General features: G+C 36.9%; 3 protein-coding genes and 1 long non-coding RNA gene across 8 annotated transcripts in view; 2 read left to right on the top strand and 2 right to left on the bottom strand.

Moving 5' to 3' along the window:
* Positions 1–1,297, top strand: part of dnajc13 (DnaJ heat shock protein family (Hsp40) member C13) — a 112,483-nt gene extending 111,186 nt beyond the window's left edge. Inside the window, 1 exon segment of the mRNA XM_083529779.1 lies at positions 274–1,297. Within this exon segment, the coding sequence (XP_083385905.1) occupies positions 274–371 (98 nt within the window). The 3' untranslated portion in view covers positions 372–1,297.
* A 3,300-nt stretch (positions 1,298–4,597) lies between these two features.
* tmx3b (thioredoxin related transmembrane protein 3b) overlaps positions 4,598–25,578 on the top strand; it is a 39,215-nt gene continuing 18,234 nt past the window's right edge. Inside the window, exons 1-9 of one of the 5 annotated variants that reach the window (XM_083529979.1) lie at positions 4,598–4,721; positions 4,943–5,000; positions 6,388–6,427; positions 8,902–9,025; positions 10,509–10,554; positions 15,866–15,946; positions 16,172–16,271; positions 19,630–19,707; positions 20,232–20,298. In XM_083529979.1, coding sequence (XP_083386105.1) covers positions 4,682–4,721; positions 4,943–5,000; positions 6,388–6,427; positions 8,902–9,025; positions 10,509–10,554; positions 15,866–15,946; positions 16,172–16,271; positions 19,630–19,707; positions 20,232–20,298 — 634 coding nt within the window. In that variant the 5' untranslated portion in view covers positions 4,598–4,681. Of the gene's footprint in view, positions 4,722–4,849; positions 5,001–6,387; positions 6,428–8,901; positions 9,026–10,508; positions 10,555–15,865; positions 15,947–16,171; positions 16,272–19,629; positions 19,708–20,228; positions 20,299–25,578 lie in introns of those variants that run through there. The other 4 variants (XR_014531576.1, XM_083529978.1, XM_083529976.1 and 1 more) reach the window with 4 other exon arrangements.
* On the bottom strand, positions 16,555–21,033 carry LOC310719904. Its single transcript, XR_014531599.1, has 2 exons — positions 19,254–21,033; positions 16,555–17,756 (listed from the first exon to the last, which is right to left on the bottom strand). It is a non-coding gene; the product is annotated as an uncharacterized lncRNA (long non-coding RNA).
* LOC310720099 (uncharacterized protein) overlaps positions 25,078–25,578 on the bottom strand; it is a gene marked incomplete at its 5' end in the record, with an annotated part of 905 nt that continues 404 nt past the window's right edge. Inside the window, 2 exons of the mRNA XM_083530440.1 lie at positions 25,078–25,173; positions 25,276–25,578. The exon at positions 25,276–25,578 is cut by the window's right edge and continues 404 nt beyond it. Of these exons, the coding sequence (XP_083386566.1) occupies positions 25,086–25,173; positions 25,276–25,578 (391 nt within the window). The 3' untranslated portion in view covers positions 25,078–25,085. The remainder of the gene's footprint in view (positions 25,174–25,275) is intronic.

Below are 25,578 nucleotides of genomic sequence, written 5' to 3'. Positions count from 1 at the left end.
GGAGATTGAGAGTCAAATGTTAATATTCTGTTCCACTGTATATTGCTACATGTATTCATGTTGAATGTCATGCAACTGCAACATGTGCACTGCTTTATGGTGTATCAGGTTATGCCCAACAGTAATTGTACAACTGTGCTCTTTTTTCAAAGCTCAGTTTATTTCTATTGAATTAAATATGCTGGTCAGTCCAATCATACTCCGGTGTTTTGGAAATTGTAATTTTGTTTCAATACCAGCTATTCATGGATAATTGTGTGTTTTTGTCTTCAGGTCTGACAGTAGCAGGCTATCTAACTGCTGGCACGGGTGCTACAGTTCTGTCCAGTGTCCCTCCACCTGTAGACAATGACATTGGAGACCTGAGCTGAAAACCAAATCTGCACAGTTCAGAGAATGCACCACTTTTCCAAGACAAGAAGGCCTGATGAGACACAGATAAATAAAAAGAACAAAGAAGAGGGTGGATTACATTCTTTGTGTAAACTTTCTTCTATTTGGGTTTTCCTCTGTTTGTGAGGCGTTCCATTACAGTATACGATCATCCTCATTTTTTTTTTTCTTTTTCAGTCTTTTTTTTTTCTTATTGCTATTGTTTTACATTATATACTTTTTGTTTTTCCCATAAAGATGAAAATGTTTACTCACGTTTGAGAATATTTTTGGCTAAAAAACAAACACACAAAAAAGTCCCCTGAAGTAAATACACCTTTAGTGGTCCAACCTTTACTGTACTTTATTACTATCTTTTTCACGTTCTTTTCTGTCATGCACTCAATACTCTGTCTTCTCAAGGCTTTTTATTTTAATTCAGGCTGTCATGAGTTTCCAGACCCGCAGCTTTTCATGCCATACCATGATTTTTCACCTTGTTTCCTGTTAACCCTAAAATGAATAAATACTTGATAAAGTTAAAGGAAAACTTTAAGAGCTGCCACTGTCATTTACAGAAACATCCTGTAGGCTGATCTGTCTTCAGGCTCCCTTTATGTCTACACAGATGTCCTGCTTTTTCTACCTTTTCTCAAACAGAATGGAATTAATTTACTCAAATATTTATAACTTGTCGAGTACTTAACTGAAGAATGATTATCACCACCTGAAAGAATGAGAATCTGTAAAAGTTCCAAGGAGAAATGACAATGGCATTGATTAAAATCTATGTGGAACACCAGTTGTCAAACTATCTATATAATATGACATAATATGACATATATAAACTTTCTATATTGAATGTACAATTAAAAAAAATCATTCACTCTTGTACATAAAATTTTAAGAATAAAAGGGAATCCAGGGTGTGTTTGTTTTGTCATTGTCCAAACAACTGAACTATGAAATACATTTTTGTATAGAGTGATCTTCAGTGTGGATTACTTGGACTACAATTCACATATTGATGTATTTATTTTTGCTTATAGTTTAAATGAACAAGTTTGATCCTTAAAACCATCTGATATAACCACTTTGGTATTCAGCTAACAGCAGTTGTTCAGATTAATACATAGCTAACATCATGCTAACAGATGAAAACATTTCCTACATTTTATGGGAAGCAAAATAATTAATTTTATTTATTATTATTTTTACTGTTTATCTTCAGGAAGCACTTCATCATAATCACAGTCATGGTGCATTTGTAGCTTGTCCTAGGAAAATGCTGAGCACAAGGGAGATGATTTCACACAGGGTGGCACATGAGTCCAATCAGGAGAAAATAAAAATGAAATTCCATACAGACATTAACCAAAATTCAGAATAAAAGCAGGACCCTAAAACCTTACTGTAAAACATTTGAAAAACCTTCTTGTAGGGAATTACAGCACAGAGTTTCCTTCTCTACTTTCTGAAAAGGTTGGAGACATTGTGTAGGAACATTGGTCCACTTCACCATAAAGAGTATTTTTAACTCATATTGTCAGGCTCTTGAATGTCCATCTTTAATTTAAATCATCAATTTTCACAAGACAGGGCCACCTGAACCACAACCCATTAAACTGTGTTAAACAGTTGATAATAACTTGACAACAGAAGAATAAAGTAAATTGAAAAATCAGCTTCCTTTTCTGCCAACCACACAAGCACTTACCCCAGATTAGTAAATATTAGTGGATCGATCCAAAATTATTGATACTTATGACACTTGTGCTGTATTGGGTTGCATCTCCTACATAGAACATAGTCCACTTGAATACCTTGGATCTTTTCAACAGGTGAGTTTAATATTTATTTAATATGAATAGGAAACATTTCTTCTTCTGTGGCTTTCCAAATATGATTAAGATTGCTGTGTTACCTATAGATTTAGAGATTCTTTTTCCTAAAAAAAAACAACTAATAAAAGAAGAAACAAGCTGAAGGGGAAAAAACTCAAAATTCTCTTGTTCCTTCAAAAAAAAAACATAAAAGGGAAGAAATGTAGGAACACTTATTTTAAGAATAAGGAGGAGCATAGGGTGACGTATAAGAGTGGAGGAAGGTGCACACAGGTGGACTATGTTCTATGTAGGAGATGCAACCTAAAGGAGATTGGAGACTATAAGGTGTTGGCAGGGGACAGTGTAGCTAGATAGCATCGGATGGTGGTCTGTAGAATGGTGTTGAAGAAGAAGAGGAGGAGAGTAAGGACTGAAAGAAGCATACGGTGGTGGAAACTAAAGGAGGAAGACTAGTGTGAGATACAGAAAAGAGGTCAAACGGGGTCGGTGGTGGTGAAGAGGTGCTGGATAATTAAACAACTACTGCAGAAGTGATTAGGGAGACAACTAGAAAGAAAGTACTTGGTGTGACATCTGGAAATAGAAAGGAAGACAAAGAGACATGGTGGTGGAATAATGAAGTGCAGGAGCGCATAAGGAGAAAGAGGTTGGCAAAACAATTGGGAAGGGCAGAGAGATTAGAAAAGTAGACAGGAGTACAAGGAGATGTGGCAGAAGGTAAAAAGGGATGTGGTGGAAGCCAAGGAAAAGGCATATGAAGAGCTGTACGTGAAGTTGGACACTAAGGAAGGAGAAAAGGAGTTGTACCGATTGGCCAGGCAGAGTGACCAAGTTGGGAAGGATGCAGATGGAAATGTGTTGACTAGTGAGGTGAGTGTGTTAAGAAGATCGAGGAAAATGAGAGAGAGAGAAGGTTGGATGGTGTGGAGATGGTAAAGCAGGAAGTGGATAGGATTAATAAGGAGGAAGTGAGAGCGGCGATTAAGATGATGAAGAGTGGAAAGTCAGTTGGACCAGATGACATACCAGTATGAAGTCAGGTGTGTAAGAGAAGTATGTGAGGGTGGTGCAGGACATGTACGAGGACAGTGTGACACCAGTGAAGTTTGCAGAAAGTGGGCAGAGCTTGGACTGCATCAAGGATTGGCTCTGAGCCCTTTTCTGTTTGCAGTGGTGATGGACAGGTTGATGGATGAGGTCAGACAGAAGTCTCCATGGACTTGTGGTGAGAGTAGGGAGCATGTTGAGAAGAGCCTGGAAAGGTGGAGGTATTCACTGGAGAGAAGGGGGATGAAGGTCAGTAGGAGTAAGACAGAGTACATGTGTGTGAATGAGAGGGAGGGCAGTGGAGTCCCTCTGTTGCATGGAGAAGAGGTGGTGAAGGTGGAGGAGTTTAAGTACCTGGGGTCAACAGTGCAAAGTAATGGATAGTGTGTTAAAGAAGTGAACAAGAGAGTGCAGGCAGCGTGGAGTGGATGGAGAAGAGTGATAGCAGAAATGATTTGTGATAAAAGAGTATCTGCAAGAGTGAAAGGGAAAGTTTATAGGACTGTGGTGAGACCTGCGATGTTGTATGGTTTAGAGACAGTGGCATTGAGTAAAAGACAGGAGGTGGCACTGGAGGTAGCTGAAGATGTTGAGGTTGGGAGTAACGAGGATGGACAGAATTAGAAACAAGTTTATTAGAGGGACAGCTCATAAAGGACGTTTTGGGTACAAAGTGAGAGTGGTCCGATTGAGATGGTTTGGACACGTGCAGAGGAGGTTCATGGATGTGGTGAGGGAGGACATGCAGGTGGTGGGTTAAATGAGGTAGATGTAAAGGACAAGGGGGTATGGAGAAGGATGATCTGCTGTGGCGACCCCTAATGGGAACAGCCGAAAGAAGAATGTAGGAACATTATATATTTTGTGATTACATTTTATTTAAAGTTTGTTTAATAATATTAGGTTGATTAATTTTATATATATATATATATATATATATATATATATAAGTAAAAGATTCATATATTTAAATAAATATGTTTAATATTAATAATGTTTGCTTTCCTAAATATACATATTAATATCGATATCGACAATACTGGTCCTGAAAATACTGGCATCTGATCGCGGGGGGTGTCGCCTATCCCTACCTGGTAAAGTGACATTGTTCATGGGTCCATTTCCTGGCAAATTTTTAAATCTTTCAGCCATGTTTAACTTTCTGTTACAGTCTTAGGTTGAAGCAACTGTGGCCAAAGTATAGCACTTAACACTGGTGCGAATGGTTTTTGCGGTTTTTTTTTTACCAACTTTATTTTTGTTACGTTGTATGTGCCCTTCCCCCACCACTGTGCTTTTAAATAGAAGAATACCGCTCTCACTTACGAACAAATCCCCTAGTGCTGTTACTGCGCATGCGCGGAAGCACACTGCTACTTAAAGTGTTTCCTGTTTGATGCTTCTCTTTGGCAAAGATGGCAGAACTGAAAGAAGTGAAAACTCTGACGTGTGGAGGTATATTCATATAAACTGCAATGGCTTTTCAGAGTATTCTTTGTTAATGCACAGCTATAGTCGTGTTTATATACATCTTTAAATGCATTAGTTTAGATTGTAGTCATGAACTGTGTAATGTAGCGCATGGCTTTGCTAACACGCTGATAGCAGTACAACAGTTCTGCTGTGGATGCGTTGCTTTGATTCACTGATTTTAACAGCATCTTTTTTTCCTTCAGTGATAACGTTCCTGTTAAGTTCCGCTGTTTTTGCGTTTGTGGAGGATCTCGATGACACGTAAGTACCCATTTGTTTCACTGTTGATGCTAAATATGTTCACTCGGGCTATGTCCTGCATTTAAATTCTATCCTGATTGTTTTAAAATGTTATTATATGTCACGAATCACAGCAGTTCTGGTTCTCCAGGCAGCAAATGCCTCACACACGTCCAGTTTTCATTGACCGGTAGAAGGAATTATGTGCACTTCGATTCTCTTGAACTGTAATGTGCATTTAATTAACAAATGCGTTGTTATTTCCTTTAACGTTCTTGTGGTTTAGCTGAAAATGATGTGATTGTGATGATTCGGTTTTCAAATATAAAAAATCTGGAGCAGCTAATACCAGTCACTTTTGTGACTCAGACATCCTGTACAACTCTGTTACTGTTAATATTAAAAATTAATGATCAAATAGCTTGTGTATATGACCGCATTAGCAGCAGTAATTCACAAATAGACAGTAAACAGGACATCTACTGCCAACACTGCTAGCAGCCGGCAAAGATCTTCTGAGCAGCTAGTCTTCATGCTTGGCTCATAACTCAGCAGACTGAGCTGATTATTTGAGCAAAGGCAATCATTTATTTCAATTATATTTCCTCCAAACCGTGTTCACTTTTAGCTGTGTACTTGTTGTTTTTCCATCTAAACTACAGAAACGTCGAAGGGTACTAATATTTTGTCCAATTTAGTATTTAAACTAGGGCTGTCGATTGATTTGATATTTAATTACACGATTGTCATATGTTAACTGGTGATTAAATGCAACTTAGTTGCACATTATTTACATGTACTAAATGTACTGTAAATTTAAATGTTCAAGTTTTTAATAATTTAATCAACATGGGCATGGACAAATATGGATGCTTTACGCAAATATTTCCTTATTGTTAGTGAAACCAAACTCAACATAGAGCATGAAGACAAAATATTCTTGGTGTAATTTGGTGCTTGATTTGAGACTTGGCATCAGTAAAACAAATGATTAGTGATATTACAAATTATTTTTTAAGGGTAAAAATAGTTAATTTTTTTTTAAAGGTAAAAAAAAGTAAAGAAAGGGCATTGTGAATAAATGTATTCACAATGGTTCAGGTGAAGGTTTTAATTTCACCTAATTTATATTTTTGTATTTTTAATTTTTTTTAATAAAAATGGTTAACAGAAATGCGCGCTGCATTAATCACGTGTTAATAAAATTGGTGCTGTTAAAATTAATTTGCATTAATGTGTTATTAATGCATTCAATTTGCCAGCCAAAAATGTAAACATAAGCTTCTTTTATCAAGCAATGCTGATCAAGGTGAAATGAGAGACTAAAATGTTGTCTTTTCTATTAGTATGTACACTGTATCTGCATGTGAAGTATTTTAATGCATACACATTTATATCCCCACTGTAGATTCAAAGACAACCGAATGAACGATGTTTGGCTAGTGGATGTAAGTATTTATTTTATGCATACCAAGTTACACACTGTGCTTGAAGCCAGAGGTGTAAGTGCTGCGTAATATAATGTGAAGTTGTGCTCTGGGGATTAAAATGATGTGATGCACTGACCCAGTCAGTTCCTTTACTTTTTCAGTCGGTTCAAGAGAAGTGTAATGATTATTTAAAACGTCAGGTAAAATTCTTTCCCCTTAAACAAACAACAATGTCAGGTTAACCATTAGAGGTTGACCAATATTGTTTTTTTCGGGTTGATGCTGATATTTAATAATCAGGACAGCTGATGGCAAAAATATGATGCTTTTTTTTCTGGCAGATCCCCCACCCTTCATTTTAATAAATATAGCAGTTAATTAATAAGAAGTGATACAGAAAATTGCTTCAATTAAACATCACAAGCCTCTCCAAATAGTGCTCTTTTTTTCACATTTTTTTTTATTAATTTATTTTTTCACCAGGTTGTGATCCCTGAGTATACCTGTATCCTAAACTACAGCTGGTTAAGGGCTCGCTAACAATACAGTTTCAAAACGTTACTTGCATTCTCTCTCCAAATGTAGCATCATGTTTAACCACTGAAATATATAAGACTAGATTAAGAATGAAGCCGGAAGGCTTTTGTTTTTCCAGTGTGTTCTGCACCGTTGGCTCTAGTCAGATGGAGTTAGCTGTATTATGGCTGATTCTGCATGTCTGATCACCGGCAGATCTTGATGGCAAGCAAGAGAACTCTGATTGGCTATTCAGCTTAGCAAATGAGCACACAAGAAAAAAACAAAACTGACAAAATGAAACAATGATGGGGTCATGTTTGCTTTATATACAGTTTTAGCAATTCCAGTTAACCTGTTTGGATGCTGAATACAAACTATATCCACCTGCTGGTATGAGAGAATTGTTATTTTATACCGAACATTCACGCACAGTTTGGGGTGTTGGATGCGACTGCCTAATAATTGGCCTTCAACCCAGTCTGCTAATGGCGGTTAAAAAAAAAAAAAATGGTAAAAATTTGCCCGATTAATCGGCTGGCTGATCAGTCGGTTGACCCCCTATTTAATATTATACAATTTATCTCTTATACAACCACAATACAGTATGAACATATTGTAAATATTAAACAAACATAGCACATCAAAACATGAACATAACATTTATAATAATACAGTGGGTATAAAAAAAAGTCTACACACTTATGAAATTGCAGGATTTTAACATATAAAAACAGAACATAAATGTCAGACTTGTTATATCTAAATGTGATTTTAATGTGATCGAAAATTCAGAGAAAAAAGATTTAATAGTTGGGAACATTTTTTTATACAAAAAACAGCTAGATTGCTTATGTCTGCACACCCCTCACAACTAATACTTTGTGGAATCACGTTTTGCCTTTTGGGCATCAAGTCTTTGTGAATAATTCTCTGTTAACTTCACATATTTAGACATTGGATTTATTGGATTTTATTTTCTGAAGCCAAGTCGTTGTTGATTTAGATGTGTGCTTTGGGACGTTGTGTTGAAATGTAAGCTTTTTCTTTTTCTTTTTTTTCTTTTTTCTTTTTTTCTTTCTTTCTTTATTTATTAAAGCATTTTTATCTTTTTGACAGAGGACAGGTTTTGTGCCTAAATTTTCTTGGAATTTGGAGCTGTTTATTTTTCCATCTATCTTGACAAATGTGCCCTGCTGAAGAGAAGCAGAATAATGCTGCTGTACCCCCACTATGCTTCACTGTCAGTTTGATGTTCCTGGGATGATGCACTGTATTGGCTTTGTGCCAAACGTACCTTTTTACTATTTAGATTTGTGGCCATTTAGACTTGTAGCCAAAAAGTTCAAGCTTTTTCACATCACACCATAACACTTTTCTCCACATAATTAATTCAGTCATCCCAAAGTTTCTTTTTGCCACTCTTCAACCCAGATAGATTAGTTGTCTTGCTTATTATATCTATAGGAAATCCTACTTCAGGGTATTTTTGTATAAAAGTTACTTCCAAAAAATTCAAAAGCTGCATACTGAGATTAACTATCTTTTAATTAAGACATATAGAATCTTAAAGTAGCTGCTTGTTGACTTTTTATATCCACTGTAGCATGTACTCGCACCAATATTATTGTTGAGTTTTGTCCCTCAAATAGGAAATTTACATTTGTATTACGTGAATCTTTCTTGACCCTCTGGTTACCGCACCCTCTCTTGTAGTTTATTTTATAGAACGCATGTCTGTGATGGCCCCAATGTTTGCAATAAGGACAAGTTTACTTTTATTTGTTGTTGTTCAGGAAAAGGATAGATAAAGGTCGTACTTTATGGGATATGCAAATTGCTCCTACATCTGGTAATTCTCCAGTATGTTGGTTTTACATACTGAAAAGTACTTAAAATTTAATCATTTTTGTGTGCATGTCTTGAGTGTTTAACAGTTTGATGTGCATAATCAGATGCCACATGTTGTATTGCAGTTTTATGCTCCATGGTGTGGATACTGTAAAAAGCTGGAACCGATCTGGCATGAGGTTGGAGCTGAGCTTAGGAACTCTGGATCACCAGTACGAGTAGGAAAAATGGATGCCACTGCATACTCTGGTACATTTTTACTTAGTTTTAAAATTTTCTATGTAAAGAAAGTTTAATATTTTCTCTCTTTCTCTTTCTCTTTCTCTTCTCTCTCTCTCTCTCTCTCTCTCTCTCTCTCTCTCTCTCTCTCTCTCTCTCTCTCTCTTATATATATATATATATATATATATATATATATATATATATATATATATATATAATTATATAATAAAAAATTTGGGGTGTAATGGTTCAATTCCCCAATCACCACCTTGTTTTTTTTAAGTCACAGATCGGTAACATTTTGATACAATTAGAGGGAAGTTATTTAAAACAAACAATTTATTTTTTAATTAATTTTTTTTTTTTTTATTAATGCAGTTTATTATTATTAACATTTGTGATCAACAGTTAAATTTTTTTTTTTTTTTTTAATAAATTTTTTTGAACAAAATGCCGGCTTGGTTAAATAATATATAAAATAATATTTTATAAAAAATTAAAGTTTATTGCATTAACTATATTTATTCTATTATATTGAATAAATAGTAATCAATTAAATTGGCACAAATGAAATGTATTATATAAAGTTTTTATTAAATATTTTACGTGTTACATTTAATATATAATTTTCTAAAGATATTTTCTAAACTGTTCTACTTATTTCAGCACACTTTTACTAATGTCTTCATTCCTTCCATCTTTCATTTATTCATTGTGGAATTTACATGTGTAAATATGTAGATTTTTTTTTTTTTTTTAATGGAGCCTCGTTTTTCTGTTAATGTTTTATAAATATGTAAATGCTAACTGTTGTTGAGGGTACTTTTGCAACCAGTGAGTATAATCCGTTAGATTACACATGTAACATGGCTGTGAGCTTGACCCTGTTGATCAGTTTTAAAATTTCAAATAGTTAATCTTTTGGTTACAATTATATTTCTATATATCCCATCCTATACAAATGTTATCACTCTTCCTTGAGAATGTGCTTACAAACAAGCAGTCAAAAGTATAAGGTGTCTGCCAATAGATGACCCTTTTTATAATAGGTGCTGTAGTTATAATAATAAATTTAAAATAATGTCTAAATATTAGTAGTATAAACCTGCCATCAGCAAATACAATCTTGAAATCTTCAAATCAAGTTTTATTCATCACATACACATACATACAGGGTACGACATGCAGTGAAATGCTTATTACGACGGTCCGGCATGAGGGAATATGATGGGGAGGAAAAAGAAAAAGAAGGCAGATAAATAAAGTATAAAAAAAAACCTAAAAAATATAAGAATATAAAGATATAAAAGATATATAAAGATATATGTATGTGAGACAAAAAAAAAGGATGTGTGTATATATAAAAAAAAAAAAAAAAAAGCTGGACAGCATCCTACTGAGATTTATTCTTTTGTAAAATAAAGTTTCTGGATTATGAAAACATGCAGTTTTAATAAGGCTGTTTTATGCTTTCTTTTGTGCAATTATTATTGCCTTTGTTATCTTATAGGCATGGCGTCTGAATTTGGAGTGCGAGGATATCCCACAATAAAACTGTAAGTATTTATAGTGTGGTTTTAAATGTGGCTCTGTGGCATGATTGTTCTGTAGCAGTTACACTGAATATATTGTTGAATATTATATGGTATTTATGTACAAAGCCGCGTTTTAATTTTGTCATATAATCATTGCTATGATAGATTTTAACTGAGTTAATTGGAATACTCTATAAAGATATGTTCACAAGAGACTCACAGAAGAAGTCATAAAGTGCAGCTCTAAGCAAGTCTTGGATTATAGCACAAATATTTTACCAATATTGATTCTCACCCCAAACACCCATACAACCAAACCAGCAGCTAACATCAGTACATTTTCTGATGTTAAATTGATGGCACAGGTAGAGTAGACTCATTCTCTGTCCTTTATTGTAAAAGTTGTCCTCAGACTTCAAAGAGACAGTTCCTGTCCATAGTACCGTATTTTTCGGACTATAAGCCGCTACTTTTTTCCCACGTTTTGAACCCTCGGCATCGGGAGAAAAAATTTTTCTTAAACGCACGACGATGCCAAAAGATAAACTCCCGAGACAAATAGTTGTGAAAGGAAGGAGGAAGACAGGTAAACAATAACTTTTTTGGTCAGCTACTGTTTAGATACAAGCCGTTGTAGCGTGTTGAGCCTGGGTCATGGGAGAGCTCGCTAACTCCAGTTGCAACAGAAATCATATAAGCACAGACAGGTTTCCAAAACTCGTTTTTTTTTTTTTTTTCCCTCTTTCTTGGCAACAGTGTTACGGCTTAGTCAAAAAAAACTAATCAGAAAATAATAAGGACATAATCCTCGTCTTGCACACATGCAGTAATACCGGAAGAATGCAGTTCCGGGCTATTCCCAAAATACCGCTATGCTCCTAAAGGAAGCGCAACATATTTTACCCGTTACACCCTGTGTAACAGACACTGTCTTTTGTTAAACCCTGTGTAAAGTTAATTTGTTTCAGTGTAGACAGGTGCGGCTTATTTATGTTCAAAATAAAAATATTTGTAAAATTCAGTGGGTGCGGCTTATATATGGGTGCGCTTTATAGTCCGGAAATTACGGTATGGTTTTTTTGTGGCATTATAATTTCTTATGTGCCATTCCATTGATCTCTAATGGCTGGTTCCTTTTCTTTATTACTTTCACTAGACTTTGTGTGTAATTTGGAAAATTGTCGTGTTAATGAAACACAGCCTGCAGTAGCGAGTCATCTCACAAGCTCTCAATATAGACATGCAACTAACAAGGGAGTAAGGTGTTATTGCAGTTGATCCCACAGAGGCCAGGGGAAGGGGGGGGGGGGGGGGGGGTCGGTCTATGTGTCTAAATCCATAAATGTATAGGTTATGTAAAGGTGACAGCCAAATAGAAGCCCTATTAAATATAAATTCTTATTTTCTTCTTATATTTAATTTATAAATATATCCCCAACTATTAAGCCAAATGTGCTCATCAGAAGGAAATAAAACTCCTGAGTTGACCTGGGGAAAAAACCTTGAGAGAAGCCAGACTTAATAAGTATTTTTTTTTGGCAGGAATTTGTGAGCAGCTAGTTTACAAGTGTATATGAGCTTCAGGGCATTTTCCGAATGAATTATAGTTTTAATTGAAAGTCTGCAGTATCTAACTTTAGTTATTAACTGTTCAATGATTGAGACTTAAGATTCGGTGCAAACTGTTTCTCAGCTTTTTCAGTCTCAAGGCTATCCAAGGATCCACAGATTTCTTAATGATTTCAATGTGGTAATATTAACTGTATCACATGGTGATCTGTCCATTTAGGCCATCTTTAGCATTAGTGAATAATTTTCATGTATTAAAAATTCCAAATAGGAGTATGGCATCATATCATTTGTGAATTGAGGCAGTGATAGGAATATTCACAGGACTCTCTTTATAGAGTAAATTCCTGAGAGGTTCCTTCAGACTTATTAAGGTCCAAAAGGAGTGGCTTGTGTACATCTGTAACCTTAGCAAATGTTCCTTTAAGGGTTCAAACAAGGCATTTGATTGCACTGAAGCCATAACAAATTGTAGGTTTGCAATTGCATGGCATTGCATAAGCTACATTTTTGTTTGTTTTTATTGAAAATTATATAGAAACAGATTGAAATTTCAAGTGCAGATTCAACATTCTGAATCAACCTTAGACCTTTTTATCTCCTTAATTTATGAATTAAAACATGCCATCCATGGTCATTAAACCTCTTAGCTGTCTAAGTCCAGGAAAATGGAGAGTGTTAAGGAGATTAACCCAAATGGAGACTGATTTATTTGCCATTTTGGGTAAGGACAATAGCTGGCTAACAAGAGACATGCTGATCTCACCTGCACGGAAGCGGAGAAAAAGAGACTGAATGTGTATTCCCGAGTTCCCAATATTAACTTTTGGTAGTATACCATTTTGTGTACCCTTTCAAGTCTCTTTGTGCCAAATAATATAGTTATGTCATGGTACCGCTTTATTTTACTTGGATTAGTGAGTTTGTTGTTCTCCAAGTTAATGTTGACTTACATACCCTACAGATAACAAATTGCACATATCAATCCCTTTATTAGCATTTTCATTATGTATCATTGCTCTGGTGCATTATAGCCTGGTTAAGAAGTGTGTAGATTTGCTATTTACCATATTCTTTATAATCCTGTACATTAATGATGATGCAACCCAATAATATACAGTGGTACCTCGACATACGAGTTCGATTCGTTCCGTAAACTTGCTCGTATGTCAAATTGCTCGTATTTCAAAGCAAATTTCCCCATTGAAATTAATTGAATTAATTGTGCGGAGAGGGGTGGGGGGGTCAGAGGCGAAGGGAAAACTCGTTTTTTTTCCATCACTCCTGCACACTACTTATCCCTAAACTTTAAAATTTGTACTTTTTCTTCTTTGCTTATCTTAATTTTCGTCACAATCTTCGCTTTCTGACTTCGATTCGCCATCTAGCAGCAGCGTCTCGAGCTCGTATCTCAAGTTTTTGCTCGCGTATCAAAGCAAAAAATCGACCGAGTGACCGCTCGTACCTCAAAAAACTCATATGTTGGGGCACTCGTGTGTCGAGGTACCACGACACCTGAGAAATTACTAACCGTTATACATGCTACATGTGCCATCTAAAGGTCAATTTAAGTATTGCAGTCCAAAGGAGTTGGATGAGCTGTATAGTGTGTGTGTATATATATACACACACGTATGTATGTACAGTATGTGTATATATTGTGTATACACACACACACACACACACAGGCGATCAAAATTAGAGAACAATTTATGAACAATTCTGAAATAGTCAACTTCACTGCTCAACAGTTGGAGTTTTTGTCCTGTCTATACCATGCTACCAGAACACCTTTTTCACAAAATAACTAGGGCATTTAAAAAAAAAAAAAATTAGTTTGCAGAAAACACACTGATCAAAATTAGAGAACAACAATGACTGTAGCATGGAAAAAGATTCCAACAAAGTTTTCTGAAGGTTACAACAGTCAGCAATTAGTAGGAAGTATACAGGCCTCTGCTCTGAATGACTTCAGCACATCTGTGGCCACAGGAGAGCACTAGTCTCTCACACTGCTCTGATGTGATTTGGTCCACTCTTCTTCCAGTCTCCTCCACAGTTCGGTGACTGTAGTGGGTTTCTTGGCCATAACTTTGTCGCCAAGGATTTTCCAGAGGTTCTCTATTCGGTTGAGATCAGGACTCTGGGCAGACCATGTCATTATTTCAATGTTTTCAGTTACAAGGAACTGCTTTACCCGTTTTGCTGTGTGACATTGAGCATTGTCCTGCATGAACACTGCGGGCTGATTGGGTGATGAACACAGGGAATGACCCATATGTTGTTGAAGGTTCTGATAAACATTTGCATTTACTCTGCCATGTAGCTGTATAAGAGGACCAACTCCTGCTGCAGAAAACATGCCCCAAACCATGACACTTCCTTCTCCACTTTTCACTGACTTCTTTACACACTTTGGGTTCAGTCTGAAAGTGTGTTCTAATTTTGATCAGAAAACACACTGATCAAAATTAGAGAACACTTTCAGATACCTCCCAGTTATTGGTGTTAATCCGGCACCTGGTGCTAATTTCCTTGATTATCTGTCAACCCCTATTTAACTGGCAGCCTAACTTCCAGTTTTACTGACTCTGCAAGATGGCGGGCCGTTCTAAAGTGACTGAAAGCCTCTGGCAGCAGGTTGTCCAGATGAAGGCCAAAGGGATGACCCTATCAGCCATAGCAAGACAAGTTGGTCATTCCAAATCTGTGATTTCAAGAATATTGACTCTTTACATCACAAACTCATTCAAGTCCGCCAAGAAGGCTGGTTGTCCACGGAAGACAAATACAAGAGAGGACAGGATGCCTTAAATGCCTTAGTTATTTTGTGGAAAAGGTGTTCTGGTAGCATGGTATAGACAGGACAAAAACTCCAACTGTTGAGCAGTGAAGAGGACATTATTTCAGAAATGTTTAATAGTTTATAAATTGTTCTCTAATTTTGATCGTGTGTGTGTATATGTATGTATAATATATATATATATATATATATATATATATATATATATATATATATATATATATATATATAATATTTTAAATTCAAAAACACTGTTGCTGTATTTTTATTGACACGCTGGGGTGAGCACAATCTCCTGTACAGTGCACAGCATTTAAACTTCCTTACAGAGAGACGGTGTAAAAAAACTGCAGTAATTACTAAGATTTATATGCAATATTTTTGGTTAAACCCTTTTAATTAAAGCTGAAAGTCTGCACTATAATATATCTACTGAAGAAGTATACAAATGCAAAAATAGTCACTGTCCAAAAACACTTATGGACCTGTATGTGTAACAGACGTCTGTAATAAATGTGCACATGTTCACACCTGCTCAAGGAAGGATCACATTGGCCACCAGTGAATCACCTAAATAATCTTTGCATTTCTGTTGGTTAGTATTGTGGCCAACCTCTTTATTAATAGACTGACAGGTTGTATTTTGTAATTAATAAATTTTTTGCAGGAAGCCACATTTGTTCACATTGCCACAGATAACGCGGTACCGTAGAGGATTTGTGCATTTTGTTTGATTTTCAAAAACCAGAGCATCTTTAGGCTTAATGTGATTTATTAATCATACTTGGATAACTATAATGACATGAAATAGGATTTTAAAAAGCAGTGTTGCCAGGGGAGGGTGGAAACAATATTGGAGACGTTTATTTACTCTTCTTTTTTTTTATTGCAGTTTGTGACGATGTAAAAGAAAATATTCATATAATTCAATTAAATGTTATTTTTCTACCTCTCTCTTAGACTAAAGGCTGAACTTGCTTACAATTATAAAGGACCAAGGACCAAAGATGACATCATCGAGTTTGCTATCAGAGTGGCTGGGTGAGACATTTTTCTCTTGGTATAATCTGGTGCAATATTTTACTTTACGTGCTACATACTACAGTGTGCATGTTTACCACCTCCTTTCAGTTCCTGAGAAAAAAGAATGATCTAATATCTGAAATATGTAGACATTTGAAACCATCTTTGTCTTTCTTTGTCTAGTGCACTTTCCTGTTGAAGCTTATTTGAAAAATTTGAAATATTATTTGTTTGTGTACAAAGGCCCTCTGTGCGGTCACTCCCAAGCAGGCAGATGTTTGAGCATGTCTTGAAGAGGCACACTGTCCTATTCTTATATATTGGGGGAGAGTCACCACTCAAGGTGAGCATTATTTTGACCATTACACCCATATTTCTAACCTCTGGTTTAGTATTTATTTTCTTTCTATGTAAAATGGTATGTAAAAATAACTGGGACTAGATTATGCAGTGGTACTGATACAATTTGATTCATATATATTTGGACAGTTTTAGTTAAGTTACAGTTATATAATGAATTATTGGCTTAATTTGCACAGTTTTCTGATGGAAAGGCTGAGTTTAAATCCTAGTATCACCAGTATCAGCTGTTGGGCTTTTGAGTAATTCCTTGAACCCTCACCTGCTTGGAATAAGGGTTTGCCAAAATGCTATTAATGTAAAAGCTCATTTAATATTCAGTTCAATTCATCATATTTATAAGTCTTTTAACAATGGGCATTGTCCCAAAGCAGCATTACTGAATTAAATATAAGAATTTTTTAATGTGTATATATTGGTCTCTGTAAACTGTAGTCTTCATAAGTTTATTGATGAGGATTGATAACAAGGATAAATCAGGCAGGTGATCACTTGTACCTCAGGAACATGTTAGACTTGTGAGAGTTTAGAGGGGGTGATGGAAAGAGAGAGAAACATGTATTAAGTATCCTTCCTTAAATAATAGTGAAGGACACTGTGTAATATGATTAGAGTGCAAGAAGGACTCTGCCGAGACTAGCTGTGACAGCGTAAATAAAGGGGAGAGCCAGAATATACACTATATGGACAAAAGTATTGGGACACCTGACTTTTCCTGCCAAATGTGGTTCTTCTACAAACTGTTACCACAAATCTGGAGGCACACAATTGTATAGGATGTCTTTGGATGAGGTATAATAAAATTGTGTTGACTTGAACTTGGAAACCCAAAAAATGTTCCTGTGCACGAAGTGCGCTCCATGAAGATATGTTTTACATGGTTTGGAGAGGAAGCTCTTGAAATGGCCTGATAGAGAGCTCTGATCTCATCCCTACTGAACACCTTTGGGATAAATTGGAACACTGACCTCTTTACCCTACATCAGTACCTGACATATTGACACTGGGTTTCTTTCCTGGAGATGTTGTTCTAGGTCTTTACTGCTGCACTCTGCTGAATTATATTAGTGCATTACTATTGCGTTACAGGTAGCCCCCGAGTGACGATGGTTCGAAATTTTTCATTCTTATGATTACGAAAGCGATACAAAGAAATTGTAAAAAAAAAATCTTTTTTGTGCCCCTTTTACATTTTAGTATAATACATTGGGCCAGGATGTGTGCATCTCCTGCCTTGGGAGATGCCTTACTCTCGCCAGCAGTCAACAGAGTTCAGTTGTCTCGGTGTTGAAGCACTTTTTTTTCCTGTGTTGTTGGTGTTTTTAAAGCCCAATTTTATTTATTTTCTATCTCCTTTTTATTGCCGTCACCGGCCACTGAAAACGCCGCACGTTTGGCTCCACTCTTCATTCGTGAACTGGCATGCGTCCACGTGACCATGCCCACATTGAGCCCACTGCCACATATACTGGCGATCAAAATTAGAGAACAATTTATAAACAATTGAACAATTCTGAAATAGTCATCTTCACTGCTCAACAGTTGGAGTTTTTGTCCTGTCTATCATGCTACCAGAACACCTTTTCCACAAAATAACTAAGGCTTTTAAAAAAAAAAACATTATTTTGCAGAAAACACACTGATCAAAATTAGAGAACACTTTCAGATAACTCCCAGATATTGGTGTTAATCTGGTACCTGGTGCTAATTTCCTTGATTATCTGTCAACCCCTATTTAACTGGCAGCCTAACTTCCAGTTTCACTGACTCTGCAAGATGGTGGGCCGTTCTAAAGTGACTGGAAGCCTCCGGCAGCAGGTTGTCCAGATGAAGGCCAAAGGGATGACCCCATCAGCCATAGCAAGGTTGTTCCAAATCTGATTTCAAGAATATTGAATCTTTACAACATCACAAACTCATTCAAGTCCGCCAAGAAGGCTGGTCGTCCACGGAAGACAAATAGAGGACAGGATACTGTGGAGGATCTCAATGGTCAATCGTTCCACACTGCAGCTGGAATTGCTCACCAGTTCAGCGCTGAACAGGGTAAGGATCTCGTCATACAGTGTTTTGACGTTTAAGAGCATTTGGGCTGAAAGCCCACTCTGCAGTGACCAAACCTCTCATTAGCAGAAAGAATTAAAAGGCTAGACTAAGCTTTGCTGGGGAGCATGTTTTGTCCGATGGGAAACATTATGTTCGGCGACAAACTGGAGAAAGACTGAACCCAAAGTGTGTAAAGAAGTCAGTGAAAAGTGGAGAAGGAAGTGTCATGGTTTGGGGCATGTTTTCTGCAGCAGGAGTTGGGTTTCTTATACAGCTACATGGCAGAGTGAATGCAAATGTTTATCAGAACCTCCTTCCACAACATATGGTTCCTTCCCTGCGTTCATCACCCAATCAGCCCGCAGTGTTCATGCAGGACAACGCTCCATGTCGCACAGCAAAACGGGTAAAGCAGTTCCTTGAAACTGAAAACATTGAAATAATGACATGGTCTGCCCAGAGTCCTGATCTCAACCCAATAGAGAACCTCTGGAAAATCCTTGGCGACAAAGTTATGGCCAAGAAACCCACTACAGTCACCGAACTGTGGAGGAGACTGGAAGAAGAGTGGACCAAAATCACACCAGAGCAGTGTGAGAGACTAGTGCTGTCCTGTGGCCGCAGATGTGCTGAAGTCATTCAGAGCAGAGGCTTGTACACTTCCTACTAATTGCTAACTGTAGCATGGAAAAAGCATGGAAAAATTTTTGACAGTTACAACAGTCATTGTTCTCTAATTTTGATCAGTGTGTTTTCTGCAAAATAATGTTTTTTTTTCTTTTTTAAATGCTCTAGTTATTTTGTGGAAAAGGTGTTCTGGTAGCATGGTATAGACAGGACAAAAACTCCAACTGAAGACATTATTTCAGAATTGTTCAATTGTTTATAAATTGTTCTCTAATTTTGATCACCAGTGTACATATATGCTGTAAAGTTTATTCATTACGGTATTGTAAATTGCTATGTTTTGCTAAATGATGTACTGTAATTTGTTAAACTATTCACAAATTACAGTATTCTACCCCATACTGATCACCATTCTTTAAGATTGGATAAGCCATGTCACGACTGTTTTCAAGTGATCTTATTGTAACGCATCTCTATTATAAGTCAGGGATTGTATTTTAATGTAAGTACACTCTGCAGCAAATGTTAAATAACGTACAGCAATATGAATGGTGCTGTCCAAATATTAATGGACCTGACTATTTGATGCATGGCATCCCTGTTTCATTCACTCTAATTTGTGGGGACTACAAAAATGTCTGTTCATTTGACCTGTTTTGTGATTTTAGGAGAAGTACATAGATGTGGCTTCTGAACTTATTGTTTACACCTACTTTTTTTCTGGCTCTGAGGACATCATACCTGAGGTGAGATCTGTTTCTGAGTTCATGAAGTTTCAGTATGAGCTTGCTTTTTCTTGGAGTAATCTACAGATGCTTAAGAATCACATGACAAATACTGTTGGTATACTAACTTTTTTTTTTTTTTTTTTTTTCTTCCTTATGCTATGCAATGTTTTATGTTCCTAAGGGTCTGAATGAATCACTCAAACGTGATTTTTATCAACTAAAAATGGAATACTACGTCGCATATGCTTATTTGGAAATCCTTATTTCTACTTTGTTTAAAATGATTTGATTTAGACATGACCATTAATTCTGCAATCTGTATATTGTTATACAATTAGAACAAGTATTTTATAGAATTTTACATAAAAAAAAAAAAAAAAAAACCTTTGTCTGTATGTGACTTCGGATTTTGTGGGGCGAAAATGCTTCTTATAGAAACAACCACACGTCCTAAATTGCTGATACACTGAAGGGAAGAATACCCCACAGGTATTTATTAATCTTTTAATTGTTATTTTTTGTAACCTTTTTCCCATTAGCAGTATGTGACATTGTCTGAACTACCGGCTGTGGTTGTGTTCAAGGATGGGACCTATTTCACTTATGATGGTGAGTGCTTTTCCACATGAAAATGTGGAAATTTAAGATGTAATGCTGCATAACAGATTCAGATAAAACAAAGAGAAAATTCAGTCATTGTCACAAAAACAAACGTAAGTCAAGAAATGTACAACTTGAGCTCTTGGGAGAACATAAGCAACTTTAGCTGTAGCTCTTATTTGTTACTTATTTGCACCCAGGTCATGAAACCATTGCCATTGATCTAACTATTTGTGGTCTTGATCAAATTTTCATGACCTAAGAGATCATCTGTGTGGAAGAGACGACCTCCTCCTGATTATAACCAACACTGGTATGCCTTTCAAGTCCTATGAGACATTCACTGGGAAATGTCAGTATTAAGGGGCCTTTATGAAATGGTTCACTCACACACATTGGTTACAGTAGCAAATGAGACTACTGGTTTAATGAAAAATGTTAAACCCTTGAATTCCTTATTCCAATCCTTCTAAGAAATTTGCACAGGCATGCAGATACATAAAAGGGATAAAATCATCAGCCTGGAAATCTGGCAGTGGTTTATATTGAGTATAAATACATTGACAGAAAAAATGATGATGATTCAGCAAATGGAAGTTGAGTGGTGGATTTTTAAATAAGACAAGTTTACCAAGGTACCTAATTAACTTGAAAACATGAAATGTACTTTACAAAAAAGAAAAAAGATTATCCAGAGAAATTAGCAAAGCAAGAAAAGATATGATTAAACGTTCTCACGAAAAATTTGAAAAAATGTACCCAACTTTAAACCGTTTAAGGAACAGTTACACTCTTCAAGGAACTGTCATGATACTGCAATTAGATTAGACAAAGTACACTATTAAATAAAAAAACACCCAATCTCAACTAAATCACCCTAAGCCATAAGGCAAAGGTGTTCTGGTTTGATGATACCAATTCCAAAATCTATAATAATGGAGTTAGTCAAAAAGGTGTTTGGTGCCAAAAACTCAAAATTTAATACACCGCTCACATTTCAGCAACCATTTTAATATACCGTCTCAAGAGTCAATACTATAGTAATAAAAATTAGATATACTTTAGAGTAGTGAATGTGCAGTTTGTATAACAGTATATATTTACTGTCTTCTAAAAATAATTTAACATACAGCCATTATTGTTAAAATAACTGGCAACAAATGTGAATACACCCTAAGTGAACATGTCAAAACTGTGTCCAAAGTGTCAATATTGTGTGTGAGCACCAAGTCAAGTCAAGTCAAGTTTATTTGTATAGCGCTTTTCACAACAGCCATTGTCTCAAAGCAGCTTTACAGAAAACAACAGTGAAGGTGAATGGTGTGCGTTTGTCCCTGATGAGCAAGCCGTGGCGACAGTGGCAAGGAAAAACTCCCTTAGATGATATGAGGAAGAAACCTTGAGAGGAACCAGACTCAAAGGGGAACCCATCCTCATATGGGTGACATCAAGAGTTTGGTCATAAATCTTTCAACAATACAGAACAATTTGTGATCATCATAGATCCAGCATCAGCTTCTCCATGCCAGGGCCTTTAAACACTCGGCATCTACTTCTCCATGATCATCCATAGGTCCATAATCTTCACGAGGTGGGACGTGACTGGAGCTGGCCAAACCTCAGGATGCCTCGGGATGGGGAGAGAAAGAGAAGCAGTGGAGAGGAATTAGCGTAGCTGCTGTTCATGATATTAACAGCACAAGTTGATAATGTGCATGTAATCATATATTCTGGAGCACAAGGTTGTGATGTGATGTGTGTGTTATGTGTAGGCTTTGCTAAAAAGATATGTTTTTAATCTACACTTAAACTGGGAGCGTGTATCTGAACCCCGAACACTGTCAGGAAGACTATTCCAGAGTTTAGGAGCTAAATGTGAAAATGCTCTACCGCCTTTAGTGGACTTTGCTATTCTAGGAACTACTAGAAGCCCAGAGTTTTGAGATCTCAGGGAGCGTGACGGATTGTAGCGTGTTAAAAGACTGGATAGATACATGGGAGCCAAACCATTTAGTGCTTTATAAGTGAGTAGCAGTAGTTTGTAGTCTATTCGAAACTTAATAGGAAGCCAATGTAGGGACGATAAGATTGGGGTTATATGATCGTATTTTCTTGACCTAGTAAGAACTCTTGCTGCGGCATTCTGAACTAACTGAAGCTTGTTTATTAATGATGCAGGACATCCACCTAGTAATGCATTACAGTAGTCTATTCTAGAGGTCATAAACGCATGGACGAGCTTCTCTGCATCAGATATAGATAACATATTTCTTAGCTTAGAAATATTTCTAAGGTGAAAGAAGGCTGTTTTTGTAACTTGATTGATGTGATTTTTGAAAGATAAGTTGCTGTCTAAAATAACTCCCAGGTCTTTTACCGTTGAACTAGTAGTTACAGAACAACCGTCTAAATGCAGGCTGAGATGCTGGAGCTTCTGTGTACTATTTTTTGGGCCGATGAGCAAAATCTCCGTTTTATCAGAATTTAATAGCAGAAAGTTATGGGTCATCCAATCTCTTATTTCTTCAACACACTCAGTTATGCGAGCTAATTGAGCTGTATCGCCTGGTTTGGATGAAATATATAGCTGGGTATCATCAGCATAACAATGGAAGCTAATTCCATGCCTTCTAATAATATTTCCTAATGGAAGCATGTATATTGTAAAAAGCAGGGGTCCTAGAACTGACCCTTGTGGCACGCCATAATTTACTAGCATTATCCTGGATAGCTCTCCATTTAAATCTACGAAATGGTAACGATTGGAGTGGTAGGATTTAAACCAGCTTAATGCCTGTCCCTGAATACCGATGTAATTCTGTAAGCGATCGAGGAGAAGATCATGATCTATAGTGTCGAACGCAGCACTAAGATCTAGTAAAACTAATAGGGAGATGTAGCCTTGGTCTGAAGCTAACAACAGGTCGTTAGTGATTTTAACTAGAGCAGTTTCTGTGCTATGATGGGGCCTAAAACCTGACTGAAACTCTTCAAAGATATTGTTCTCCTGCAAGTGGTTACATAACTGGGCAGCGACAATCTTTTCTAAAATCTTAGACATAAATGGGAGATTTGAAATTGGTCTGTAATTCGATAGCGTGCTTGGATCCAGATTAGGTTTTTTAATGAGGGGCTTAATAACTGCTAACTTGAGGGATTTAGGGACATAACCTTACGATAGTGAGGAGTTAATAATATTGAGAAGAGGCTCACCAGCTGTATATAACACTTCCTTCAGAAGTTTAGTGGGAATTGGATCTAACTGACATGTTGTTGATTTAGCTTTCATAATAGCATCATACAGCTCTTCCTGTCCTATACATGTAAAACAGTGTAGTTGTGGGGTTGTAAGTACGATTGTGTCGGGAGATGCTGTCAGAGGTTGAACTGCCACAATTGTTTTTCTAATGTGATCTATTTTTTCAGTGAAGAAATTCATAAAGTCTTCACTACTAAACTGTGATGGAACACATTTTTCAGATCCCTGATTTGTTGTTAATTTGGCGACTGTACTGAAAAGGAACCTGGGGTTGTTTTTGTTATTTTCTATGAGTTTGCTCAGGTGTTTAGCTCTAGCAGCTTTTAGCGCCTGTCTGTAGCTAAGCATACTGTCTTTATACGCAATTCTAAATACCTCCAATTTAGTTTTCCTCCATTTTCTCTCCAGATTACGTGTTGTTCTCTTTAGGGCATGCGTATGACTATTATACCAAGGTGCAGGTGCTTGTTCTCGAACCTTTTTTAACCGGATGGGGGCAACAGTGTCTAAAGTGCTAGTGAGGATAAGGTCTATGTTGTTCGCCATCTCATCAAGATGATCAGCAGTTATGGGTTTAATGTGAAACTGAGATAAATCAGGCAGGTTATTTATGAATCTGTCCTTAGTGGTTGGAATAATAGTCCTACCAAGTCGATACCGTGGTGAAACACGGTTAATCTGCTCTACCGGTAGTGTGTACAGTAGGAGATAATGGTCTGTGATGTCATCACTCTGGGGTAAAATATCTATATCAGTGACGTCTGCTCCGTGGGATATTATTAAGTCTAGTGTGTGGTTAAAACGGTGGGTTGGTCTGGTGACGTTTTGTTTAACTCCAAAAGAGTTTAGTAAATCGACAAACGATAATCCTAGGGCATCGTTTGCATCATCTACATGAATATTAAAATCTCCTACAAGCAGCACTTTATCAAAACTGATCAAGAGGTCTGAGAGAAAACAAGCAAACTCATGAAGAAAATCAGCGTAGGGCCCTGGGGGTCTGTACACGGTGACCAGAGCGAGTTTTCTATGCATCTCTGAAAGTGCAATTTTAAGAACGAGCACTTCAAATGATTTAAAGCTGAATCCTAATCTCTGACTAACATTAAGAGAAGCACTATAAATGGTTCCTACACCCCCCCCCACGACCAGTCTGACGGGGCTCATGCTTATAAACATATCCTGACGGTGTCGACTCGTTTAGACCCATATATTCACCTGGTTTAATCCAGGTCTCAGTGAGACAGAGTGCATCGAGATTATTATCTGTGATCATCTCATTTACAATCAGTGCTTTGGGTGCAAGTGATCTAATGTTTAAAAGACCGAACTTAAGAACTTTGTTGTGTTTGTTTATCTGGCATTTTTCAGTTTTAACTGCAATAAGATTATTTCTGGATCTTGTGTATGTAATTCTTGGTTTTACTACCCGAGGAATAGATACGGTTTCTATAAACTGGGCTGTGTGTGAACTTGTAACTATTTGGTCTGTAGTATGCGTGTTCTTATAGTTGAAGATTTCTTGATGTCTTACCAGTCAGATGGTGTGTAGTATCCTAGAGATGTTATCTGATAGCACTGCTGCTCCAACTCTGCTGGGGTGCAGGCCATCAGGGCGGAAGAACCTAGGACGCTCCCAGAAACGGTTCCAGTTATTAACAAAGAGAAGTTTATGTTCTCGACACCATGACTGTAACCATTCATTTAGAGCTAAAAGTCTACTAAACTTCTCAGCCCCTCGCTGGTAAATGGGAAGAGGTCCTGACACAATGATCCTCGTTGTGGGTGATGTGCTGCGTACCGTCTCCACCAGGATCCTGAAGTCCCTCTTTAAGATCTCCGTTTGCCGCAGCCTGGTGTCGTTTGATCCGGCATGGAGAACAACCGCTCCGAAGTTCTCGTTCAGGATCGCGGGTACCTGCGCAGCGACATCCAGAACACGAGCACCAGGAAAACAGCGAGTGTGCACCTTACCTTTAGCTCGGGTAGCGCGGACATGCCGGACGATGGAATCTCCGAGAATAACAGTG

This window comes from Silurus aristotelis, assembly GCF_946808225.1.
Source record: "Silurus aristotelis genome assembly, chromosome: 25".
NCBI lineage: Eukaryota > Metazoa > Chordata > Actinopteri > Siluriformes > Siluridae > Silurus > Silurus aristotelis.
This window is presented reverse-complemented; position numbering and strand designations above follow the sequence as displayed.